This window comes from Sinocyclocheilus grahami, unplaced genomic scaffold, assembly GCF_001515645.1.
Source record: "Sinocyclocheilus grahami isolate Dianchi unplaced genomic scaffold, SAMN03320097.WGS_v1.1 scaffold1344.1, whole genome shotgun sequence".
NCBI lineage: Eukaryota > Metazoa > Chordata > Actinopteri > Cypriniformes > Cyprinidae > Sinocyclocheilus > Sinocyclocheilus grahami.
The window spans coordinates 63,277-75,776 of record NW_015506523.1 but is presented as its reverse complement, the minus strand read 5'-3'; the positions used below and the strand labels follow the sequence as shown (position 1 = coordinate 75,776).

The 12,500-nt window shown below is 40.9% G+C and overlaps 1 protein-coding gene across 1 annotated transcript in view; it reads right to left on the bottom strand.

Annotated features, from left to right (window-relative positions):
• Positions 1-12,500, bottom strand: part of LOC107569426 (lysosomal-trafficking regulator-like) — a 113,813-nt gene that overhangs the window by 53,066 nt on the left and 48,247 nt on the right. Inside the window, exons 5-9 of the mRNA XM_016255527.1 lie at positions 10,507-10,597; positions 7,853-9,941; positions 6,185-7,163; positions 4,790-4,951; positions 1,385-1,541 (exon numbers count right to left, since the gene is read on the bottom strand). Coding sequence (XP_016111013.1) covers positions 1,385-1,541; positions 4,790-4,951; positions 6,185-7,163; positions 7,853-9,941; positions 10,507-10,597 — 3,478 coding nt within the window. The remainder of the gene's footprint in view (positions 1-1,384; positions 1,542-4,789; positions 4,952-6,184; positions 7,164-7,852; positions 9,942-10,506; positions 10,598-12,500) is intronic.

The window sequence follows — 12,500 nt, the reverse complement described above, 5'->3', positions numbered from 1 at the left end:
CCTACGCAAGATCTGGGTGCTTTTCATTAATGAAGTTCTGCCTCACACAGACACACACACACACACACACACACACAGCGCACTCTGTCACAAACATCCCTACACACATAGCCTATATAAATAGACAGACAGAAAGACAGATAGATAGATAGAAAGATAGAGACAATGTTACAGATAGATAAAAATAAAATAGAAAGACATTTAGAAACACAGTGTTGTCAAAAGTACCGATGTCGGTACTGAAATTTTAAAGTAATGATGCCAGCATTTCCCGCTACTGTATCCGTTTCCCGTGTGTATCTGTGTAAGCGCTCAGTGAAGAGCATGAAGCGATGATCCCTGTAGCCAATCACAGACATATCTGTTGAGCGCGTGAACACAAAGGCCAATCAGAGGTGTTTGAGAATCCACACAACAGTGCTCAAAATGCTAGCGGGAAATGCTGGTATCATCACATTTTTAACATGCAAGTACCCACTGATACCGACATCTGTACTTCTGACAACACTAGAAACACATATAGGCCTATAGACAGACACAGCGAAAGAAAAGCGAACAAACGAACGATACATAGATAGATAAAACGATAGAAAGACAAACATGATAGACAAATAAAGAGAGAACGATGGATAAAACAATAGAGAGAGACAGACAGACAGTAGACATGAGTGATAGGCATGTTTCTTTGTCTAAATGAATGAAATTACAGTATTGTCACATCAGTGGATTAACAGAACAGATTCGGAAATCAAACTCCACTATCTATTCTAAACCACATTCAGTTCTCTTTCACTTTCACAGTCAGACTGCAAACACACAGACCGGACTCTGCCATTTCAAGTATTGCCTTCAGCTCCCTCCATTATAAATTACATCAACCACAAGCCCTCGTGTGAAAGCGAGTGAACTTACAAAATCATGCACATATCGGTGTATGTAATAGACTGGTCAGAAGCTGCAGTCACAAGACATGGCTCAACACGGCAGTCTTACATCATAGCCAAAGGAAACAATGACACCATTATCAGGGCGAGAGAGCCAGCACTGCATGTGACTAGAGAACAGGATCACGTATCGCTTGACCAGACGTTCACTCATCCTACCTGACACTAACCGGCTCAGACCGGCTAACGCATTCTAGAAACTTCCCCTGCTATCAGTTACTATGCACTTCTCAGCCTGGCTAACTGTGATGATAATTAGTTTGCACTCTCATTTCAGGATGTTAACATTAACATAATGAGCCTTTAAAGCCAACAACCTACACAAGATTCTTTTGGCTCTGGATAATATGCACATACACTCTACAGTTAAACACAAGTGTCAGCACACAAATGACCAGCACAATGCAGACTCTCATGTCAGTATAAATGAGTGGTACTACCTTCCTCCTGACGGATGGAGTCCTCAGGGTTACTTTCACTGTCTGCCTCATAGCCTTCCTCTTCTCCCAAGGGTGGAGCGCCACTCACCTGAGCTTCATCCACCTCCTCTGACAGATCACCTGCTGGAGGTGCCACCTCACCGCTAACCTGAGACTTCTGCACAGAACGACATAAAGATCAGTACTAGATGGAAGGATGGATTATAATATAAAATAAAACAAACAGAAATTAAGAAATAATTAAAATAAAATAGATTAAACATTTTTATAATATAATAAAATATTAAATGTATTAATAGGATTATTCAAATACAAGTATACCAGGGGTGCCCAACCCTGCTCCTGGCGATGGACTGTCCTGCAAAGTTTAGCTCCAACCCTAATCAAAGACACCTGCCTTTAATTTTTAAGTGATGCTGAAGACCCTAATTAGTTGCATCAGGTGTGTTTGATTAGGGTTGGAGCTGAACTTTGCAGGACAGTCGATTGCCAGGAGCAGGGTTGGGCACCCCTGAAGTATACTCTACTAATAACAACAATACTAGACTGAGAGATGATAATAAAAAAACAATATAAAATATATAGTTAAATATTAATGTACAATTTTTTATTTTATAAAATGTATAATTTTTTATGTATTTACAATAAGGTTCAATAGTTAACATTAGTTACCTACTTTAGTTAACATGAACTAAGAATGAACAATACTTCTACAGCATTTTGTTAATCTTAGTTAGGCCTGGGCGATAAAACGGTATCGATATTTATCGACGGTACACCTTCTTCGATAACGATATAAAAAAATGTTCGATATAGTGCACGACATAGGCACATGCTATGAGTGACGCAGACAGCACACACAAACACGAACACATGCTGAATTGAGTGCTGTGCCTGCATGTGATGAGGAGATTGTGAATAAAAAAAATGAATATTAGTCGAATTTAAAATAAACATTTGCATTCAACTGTTTGGAGTGCGTCAGGGAGCGTCATCAGTGGCGCACGAGATGCAGTGATAATGATGTAAGTGACGTTGTTGCATTTTTATGTTTTGTTGTTAGTCTAGCCCATGAGATGCACCGCTGCTGTGTTATGCATTCAAAATATTAAGAGAAATATAGAAGCTCAATGCGGAGAAGATCTTGATTAGGTGAAAACCGAAACCAAAGCCATTCACACAGATGCATATTCAGCGTATTTTTAGCTTTCAGCGTCTCACACAAGACATGTAGCCATGCAAAGTTAAAACAGTTTAAACTTTTAGAAAACACGTTGCGAATTTGTGGAGGTTTATTCATTTTCACTGCGTCTATGTTAAATGCAATCTGCGTGATGGGCGATTCGGCTCTTTGTATTAAGTAATGCATAAATACATGATGCTGTTTTGTTCATAATTGTTTATGCAATTTACGAAATTATATTTGATTTATATGAGTTAATTTAGACGTAATGCAGTTTTTTTTTAATAGACATTTATTTCCTTGCGTTGACCTTTTACATGTGCTGCATTATTTTGCTCATTGTGCCCTCCTGTGGCCTCGGGAGACAAGCCAAAAGTTTCCTTAAGATCTATTTAATCTGCATATAAATCATTAGAAATTAGATATTTGTTGAATTTTTATTGTGTGTTTGACTGTTAAAACAAAAATATTTGTTGTTTGTCTCAATAAATTGGGTTTATTTAAAAATACAGTGGTTAAATTTTTACATTTTTTTCTATTGCTCTTTGTTTTACAAAAGGTTATAAAAAAGTCAATAATTATCGATACCGAATGATATGAAACATTATATTGTTGATAAATATTTTAGCTATATCGCCCAGCCCTAATCTTAGTTAATGCATTATTAAAATCAAAAGTTGTGCTTGTTAACATTAGTTAATGCACTCTGAATTAACATGAACGAACAACGAGCGACTGTATTTTCATTAACTAACATTAATAAAGATGAATAAATACTGTAATAAATGTATTGTTCATTGTTCGTTCATGTTAGTTAATGTATTAACTAACATTAACTAATGGAACCTTATTGTAAAGTGTTACCTATGATGAAATAAAATATACTTTATTATTATTATACTACTACTACTACTAGATGGAGGGATGAATTATAAATAAAATGACAAGTGACAAGAAATGTATAATTTTAGATCAATAGGTGGTACCAAATTTAGAAACCATCAAGTAACCAATTGTATGCGGCATTATCAGGGAATTGTACCAGACAAGCTTTATGTGGATATTCAAAACCTTTGCTCAGATACTGCCTCACTTCCTGTTTTGTCTTCACTTGCACTTTCATTATGGTTTTTCTGAAGCATTGTGTAGAATAGATCAGAGAAGAACTGATTATGATTTGATTGTACAAACTTTGTAAGACCAGTGAAAATTGTGTGTAAAACGCTGCACTGCAATGATAAGCATGCTCCTATGCGTCAGCCTAATACCTCAAAGCACTGCAAAGACACTAATTTTACCATTTGGTAACAAATAAAAACTTGTTTTTATTATTAGTTTATTTATTAATAAAAATAAATAAATAAAAGGACTGTGTTCATCAAAGTAAAAAAAAAAAACAAGCACACAAAGTAACCACTTCTAAATTTGAGAGCTTTCATTTCCATACAGCACAACATATCAGAAGTTTAAAAAAGAAATATAAATAAATAAACAAACAACAGTAGCAAAGTAGATTAAAGCAAAGCAGGCAGCAGATTCTTACCTTCTAGAAAATGAGCGCATTTCAGAATAAAGTACTGTTGCATTGCAACAAATTAAAGTAAACAATCCTTATAACATTGCTTCTAGTGTTGTATTTGTTAGAGAGACAATGTTTGTGATTTCAGAAAGCTGGTAAAGTAAAAAAAAGAAAAATATGATTTTGGTCACAGGACCACATCAGCTGACTGTTTCCACATAAAATATACCCCCCTTGTGCCCCACAGTACTCAACCACACAAATACACACAAAAAGGCTGTTTATCCATGTTTTGGCCAGAGGTCAGAAAGCAGATTTACTTAAAGAACTAAAGAGTGCCAAAATAAATCTTACTGTGTCCAAATGATAAGTTTTATTTGGGAATTATTCTGTGATGTGTTCCACTTCAGACAATACTGCTGGTAAGAAAAGCCCTCAATGCAACTGAAAGCATCAACTAAGCTAGTTATATAAATCTTGCAACCTCCCTATCGATTTTGTATTTAGTCACCAAAAGTTAATATTATTTTATTAACTTTCCTAAGTTTTAGACCGCAGGCAGTGAAAGGAAAGCATGTGGTTGTGTGAGACGAAAGAGGGGCAGTGTGGTGAGGATCAGACTCAAACCTGAGTCACCCAAACGTACAGCAGGGATGTACAGGACGGGAACACTACAGACTTATTACACAAGCAACCAAATTACCTTGTCAGGTTTCTCCTTGATGACATCTGGACTGCAGAACATCTCCGCTAATGCCACATGTAGTAAGGAATCAAACAGAGGAACTGCAAGTTCGGAATTCACAACTCCAGATTGAGAGAGCTGATCCCTGACCTCACACAGCGTCTCCTCTACTGACTGAAGCTATGGGATAGAGCGTGGGAAAATTACACTAGTCGAGAATGAGCACAGGACATAGTCACTCACTTCAAAATGGCAGTCAATAGCTGTGTTCCAAAACCTAGTGTGCCTACACTGACAGCATTTTCAGGCATCATTTAAGGCTCCTGATGCAACATTACATTTCTCCCTTATTAAGAAGGTAATTGCAGAATGCAGTGCAATGAGCTCAATAAAAAGAAAAATCATTGGACAAAATGTCTTAAATCTAATAAAACTGACAATTATTACTGAATTCACAGTATTGTCAATGGATTTTTTGTGCTTAAGCCCAACGTGTACTTCGGTCTTAACACATATGGTCAAATATGTATAGCCAGATTTCACTCCGTATGCTTTGCTTGCACATGCTCCTTGATTTATTTATTTATTTTTGCATTAATTACTTTGTCCACAAGGTGGGTGGGATGTTGTTACTCAGTCGAAAAAGAAACAAATGAGACAGAACAACAACAAACTACTACAGATGCAACAACTACAACAACAACCCATGTTTGCGACTGCAGATACCCACAACTGTAGTTTAAACAAGAGCAAAGTCCTGTTTTATAGGGCAAAAAGAGGATGAAGCTTTTTAATATGCATGTGTTGAGCACCTGTGTTTATGTACGCTATCAAAGAGAGTATACTTTAAAAGGCTATGCGTTCTGCTATATGAATACACTAAGCATTCTCGTCAAATCTGAAGTATATTTTGGGCTTTAGGTATAGGGTGACCGTATGTCCTCTTTTTTTTTGTCCTGGCCGGGATTTCTAAATTGCCTAAAAAATCTGGGCTTTGTTTTCATACTTGCTGAAGGTAATGACTGAAAAGTAGTTTGACCAAAAACGTACCGGCATTGTACATGATCGACCAATCGTGGAGTGTGAGAAGGTGGGATCTAGAGAATGGTCAAAGCAATGCAAATACAAGCACATATTATGTATGAGGACTCTAGAGAGCACGTCAATAGGAAAACAAAGCCAAAACCCGGACATTTTAGGCAATTTAGAAATCCCGGCCAGGACAAAGAGGACGTATGGTCACCCTACTTTAGGGGTTCTGAGTTGTTAGCTTAGCAGCATGCTAATGTCACACTGTACACTGTCTCTTGGGCATTTAATTTGAGTAGTGACCTGTTCACACAGGACTTGTTCCAGACAATTATAAAGCAGCTCACCAGGGTTTGAAACAGAGCTAGAGTGTGTCCACTGTACCTGAAAGGAAAGGTCTGGTTCAAATCTCTGTAGGGCTGAATTGGCACTGTGGAGGCAGATTGCCAAAAGCGCCTCCAGCAGTCGGATGCTCTGGAGAGGCCATTCCTCTTCAAGCCTGTGCGTTGGGTCACTTGACTTGCTCTCGACCTGAGAGGGGCTGAGAGTGTCATGCTGGCGGGTTTCCTCTGTACCTGCAGCTATCGCTTTATTGTCAAAATGTCCTGTAAGAACTTGAGTGGGAGAGTCTACATGAGATGGACTGCTTTTGCCCTTACTCTCTCTCTTTTTCTTAAATTTACCTTCTTTGATTTTAGACGTGAGTTTCTGGATGACCATTGTCATTAGACGCAAACAGACATCTAGACCTCCCAGTCTAAAGAACTGCCTCTGGAATACTGGACTGGCCATGTATACCCAACGGCATACTGACCAAACATCGGCAGCCCTCCTTATCTGTTCTTTAGAGGGAAGAGCCACACTGTCTGGGGAAAGGCAGGGCAGTCGCCCACCCAATGGCTCACTAGCTGTACTATCATAGCCAGAGGTGTCTTCAGAGTCATTAGCAGAGTCTCTGTCAGAGTCCGCCTCCTTGCTTACACATAGGAAGGCAACACACAGAAAAAGGTTGATTGTGTTTAAATGCGTCTCACCTCGGTTACGCCCTACTGCAGAAAATGCACATTTGCCCTTTGGGTGAGGGCATGCCTCTTTCAGGCCTTCATAAAACTTAGTGAGGCTTTGAGGTCCATCACAAGCCCCACGTGAACTCAGTTCCTCTACAAGCCCAAGAACAGCTTCCCCCTCCTGAGCTTCCGCTCTTTCTAGCTCATGTACAGCAGAATCCATGTGATGGTGCCACGCATTCAAAATAAGTGTCTCGAACACTTTCAGTGCCCATGGACGAGTGCAATCCAAGTAGATCAACTCAGTGATTTGGTTTAGTCCGTTAAAACTCAGGAACAGGTCACGTACCACCTGGCTGAGTTGGAATACAAAATCAGAAGTTAAATTCTGAAAGGACATTGGAATCTCTGATTATTTTAAAGGCTGATATAGGGGACTTTCACACTGGCACTTTAGTTCAAAACAGAGGATGGGTTGCATGAAAAATTGTTAATGTGAAAGTTTTCATGCAGACCTGGGAGTGCACTGCATTATCGAACTGGAAACTACCTGTAGGAGGTGATCTAAGTTCAGCTGCAAAGGAAATGAATGGCACGGGTGATGATTTACCTTGGATACAAGTGAGAGTGAGTATGCAGTGTAATCATGCAAAGTGAGTGCAATCTGAGCAGCAAACGAATGGCTTGCAATCAACTGTCTCCTCAAAAGAGACTGTTTGCAAGTAGCAGAATGGCATCTTCATGCGACGCACATACAGTAGACACAAGCGTTGTTCATTCTGCTGTGCATAATAGCACCTAATTAATAAAAATATATTGACCCACGTTGGGTTTTCAATCATGCGCAGTGAAAATTTGTTATGGCATAAGATGAACTCAAATGCACCAGGGTTCGACAGAATCAAGTGAGAAACCAGTCAGACACTGCAGAAGGCGCCTCACTCAGATTTGGACCGCAGTAAACGTGCTCAGTGTCAAAGCCCCATTAAAGAACCTAAACAACAGTGAATTAGAGGAGTAAGAGAGAGAAAAAACATGGTCATACCTTGACTTTAGCAGAGCAGGCAGAGTTTGAAGATAAACCAGTAGTACCTCAACCGGGAGGCAATGGGTATGGTAGCTGCAGACTTGGCTACAAGTAGTTGACACACCAAGTTGCTGGGCATGATGGGTTAGATCCACACCCCGCTGAAGTACTGGGTTAAAAATATGAGTGTAGAGTTGCCATTGCACTACTGCATTGCCTCGTAAAGTCAACTGGCATACATGACCGGCAATTTGTTGACTCAAATGCCAGTCTTCCCCAAACACAATTTCTTGATAGGCCTCTAAAGCATCCCACTTCCATAGCATGTCTTCAGCTCCTCCACTGGGCAGAATACCTTGGGAACGATAAGAGGGAGATTGGGACATGGATAAGTTTGATTCTTTCTTAGGTCCATAGCCCTCCAGAGTCTCTTCAAGGCCAGGTAACTGGCTATTATCCAAAGTGCAAATGTTGCAGGAGGCAAGCTTGGCCTTTTTGGAAGGTTGACCACCTCCAAGCTGTTCTAAGACTAGTCTACTAAGGACGCTCAACACGTGGGACTGGTAGCTCCGAAGTCCTGGAGCCTGAAATGCCTGGAGCATTGGTCCAATTACGGACCTTGGATCCATGCAGCAACAGATGCCAACAGCTTGCACTCCTGCCAGTACTTGCAGCACAGCAGGACCGGAGGGTGAGAGGCGCTGGAAAAGACGCAAGCATTGGTGGGCACATACTGCAAGGCAACAACAGCGTTCGGGGTACCGCACTTCCCCGTCATGACCCTCTGAGTCCTCTTCAAAGGGATTACGTCGGGCTGCCTGCTTGAAAGTGGATACCGGCAGTCCAGAGAGGTCACGGTGATGGTGCAAAAAGTGTGAGTATTCGCAGCGACGATGTCGACGACGTGCACAAACAGACTGGTGTAGCTGCTCTGACTTGGCCCTCTTGACCGCACTGATTATCTTAAGTACATCTGCTATCAGACAACGCAGACGCTCTGATGCCTCACTGGCGACTTCTGAATCTCGAGCTTCTGCTAAGGCCTCAAGGCGCAGAGCTGTTGCCTCGAAGAGCTCCAAGCCACGGTGTTGGACAAATTCATGAACTAACTCAAGAGACTGACTGAAAAAGAAAGGGTTGGGAGCAGAGGCCTGTAAACAGCCTAGTAGTAACTGCAGGACACCCTCCAAGAGTTCTGGCAGTAGCAAGGCCCGGTGACGGTACCTTGAAAAGGAAAAATCCTCTTGTATCTCCTGCAGAGTCTTCTTTGGCCTTGGCGCAAAAGGGTCGGCTTGCCTTTCTAAACACGTACGAATCTTTAAAGTTGCTCTGAAGAGGTCCATCAAGCTGCGACGCAGATTATCAGGCAGTGTCTCATTTTGACCGACATCTACAAACATCAAGTGCAGAATGGTGCGTAAAAGCATCCTTTGAACAAGTGCAATTGGCTCCTCAGTCCAGCCTCCAGCTAGTTCATCGATCCCAACTCCACCACCTTCACCGGGACTACAGCAGTCACCAAACTCTGTGAGTATCTCTGTGAGCGTGGGAACAACGCTGACCGCCAAGCCTGGGTTATGATTGATGGTCATGTCGAATTTGCAGACTTTTTCAAGAAGAGAGAGCAGAACATGGCAAAGGTCAAAAGGCGAGTTCTCCATGCGGTTGAAGATGGAGAGAGTGGTGGGGTCTGTTAGCATGTTAGGATCTAACGTGTGAGATCCAAACAGTCTGTGAGGTTCGGATGGCTCAATGGAGCTCATGGCATCAAGAGTGGGATGTTGCGATGCTGGCTGTGATGGATTGTTGGACTGGTGATGCTGGCAACTAACACGAACGGCCGAACTGTGGAATCGGCGATGTTTGCTCCCAGTATTTGTGGTTTTATCATCCGAGTTGGCTTCAGAATCTGATGTGGAAAGCTGAGATTTGCGTGCATCCCTCACAGAGTATCGCTGAGCTGTTCTACGTGAACGACGTGACTTCCAGGAGCCAGATAAACGCTTCCCAGAGTTCTCCACATCACATATATCTTGCCCCGCCCTTTGAGGGATGGTCCTTCCCTCTTGGCATAGAAACACCTCTAGTAGTGAAGGCAGGGTGAAATCTAAGATAAAAAAAGCAGAGTAGGAAATTAAAATTGATTAAAATGATTGTCCTAAATAGCATCAACCAGATATAAGATGGACTGGTTTCATCTGGTTTCATCAGAGCAAGTCTCGATGACCTCGAGAGGTCTGTTTACAACACAATTACGGGAACTAATAACTCAACAATGTGGAAAGCAGCTGCTAGAAAAGATTAGCATGCCTGCACTAAATACCTTAGGTCTCAAGAGCAATGAAAAGTCTTATCCTTTCCATCATCTTTTAACCATACTGTTTCATAATTCAAGACATCTCAAGGTTTCACTTGTTGTTTCTGTAGGCAGCTACTTAAAAATTCATGGCGTCCTCACGAGATCACTGTCATCATATGCTTTATAAAACAAATTGTGTAAAAGTATATAATCTTTCCAACTAAATGTAATCCCAGAATGTAATTTAATATTAGCACATAATTATTTAATTTAAGGTTTAAGGTGGGTTAGAGTATACCTCGAGTGCATTCTCAAATTTAAGACTGCTAATAGCATGCATTATTAAAGGGCTTTATAAAATGAAGTGACTCACCTGGGGCTTTCTCCTCCTGAACAGGAATCTTCCAGACCAGAGGTAGCAGAGACAACAAGAGTGTAAGCAGCTCTTCCCGACACGTCAACTCCTAAGTAAAAGGGAAGTTAATTCTGGATTTGAACTGAATTCTTCACTCAGTCTCTGCAAATCCAATCAAAACCCGTCTCCTTGTGTTGATGACCACCTAGAAGCAGATTATTTTTCTCACTTCTGCTTCATAGTGCCCTGCCTCCCTTGGCAAACTAGTTTCTAGAGATACGCAAAAGATGGACAATTGCAGACAACAAAACATTGGTATCCAGTGGTTTTCTTCCAACCGCTTAAGTAAAATGCAGAATTTGCTGGACATGAGGTACGACAGCAAGCCTCTAAATACTGGCTCCACCCTGAGCAAGAAAGCATTTCTCACAAGGAGAAGCGAAAGCACCCTGACACATGTGAATTAAAAGCAAATACAGGGGGCTGCGTGCCACAGAGCTGTGTGACCCCAAGTAAACAAGCATCTGGCAGCATACTCGTAAGCTAATTAGGAAAGTGGCTAGGGAGCCATATTGACCCACCACAATGCAAACACACAGGCGATTGATGTTGTGTTGAGAGATAGTTAAGTAGTGCCGAGTTCAGAGAAAAGGTTCATGTCTTGTAAGAACCACTCCAGACATGATTCATAAGAACTCTCACTTCAAAGAGAGAAACTGAAGGAGAGGCGGAAGAGAGGGGTTTGAAGGAAAACATGGGATCAAATAAACCACTTGTCATTTCCTTTGACATGACATCATGCCACAAATTTTGTTGACAGATTTTGACTCACCTGTCAATTTAAAAATAAAAAATAATACAAAAGAGTAATGCAATAACAAAGGATGTGCACAGGGCCAGGCAATATTAACATATATTTAAAAGTCATTTGAATTAAAATATCATAACCACATCACTATGCTGTGTATTATGCACTATATCAAACACCACTATGCTGATCAAGAAGGCACAGCAGCAACTTTATTTTTTTAAGGGTCCTGAAAAACAACGCTTGTGAGCCACACCTGGCTCTTTGACAAAAATCATGTGGCTCGCCAGATCTCATACCCATTACCAACAAATGATCTATTACAAAAATTATACATCACTAGAGATCAGCAATTCATTGGTTGTAGAGAATACATAAGCTGATAAAAGGTTTTAAATAATACATTTTTTGTACCGAAAAGTGCGCGTTCAGTGCTGTTCGCCTGAGTCACGACAGCAAACTGATAATGTAGAGCTAATAACTCAGATTCAAACTGCTACATAGCTTGATTGTGGTAATAGCGAAAAGAAAGATTTTTTTGAACAGCAGAAAAAGTGTAAAAGTATGTAAAAAAGCGACAGGACTGAAACATATACTTTGTTTTATAGAAGATGTTGTTCTCCTGTGCCAAGAGCCAGTATGAAACATTTAGCTGGTTACTTTGTTTTTTTCCACGCAGCTTTCAGCGGGTGGGACAGTTAGCATTATTAAAGGGGTCATATGAAGCGATTTCAATTTTTCCTTTCTCTTTGGAGTGTTACAAGCTTTTGGTGCATAAATAAGATCTGTAAAGTTGCAAAGACTAAAGTCTCAAATCCAAAGAGATATTCTTTATAAAAGTTAAAGAGTCAACCCCGCCTTCCTAAAATGGCTCGTTCTAACATGCCCCCACATGTCTACGTCACGATGTGGGAAGATTTGCATAACGCCGCCCAAATGTTCACGCAAAAGAAGGCATAACTTTTATTCTCGCTGTTGTATTGTTGCCGCCGCCACCATTTCGTGAAGGCGCTGTGTGTTTCGTTGTGAAAGCGAAATTACTTTGTTTGGCCTTCCAAAAGAGGACGATATCCGCTTCGTCATGCCTGAAGCTGATCCGAGCTGGTCGCTAATGAAATACATGAATTTCATGCTGTGGATCGCCGGATCGACTTTCATCGTGGACGAAGCGGAGTCCAGCCCGGGGTCGTCACATGTGGTTGCC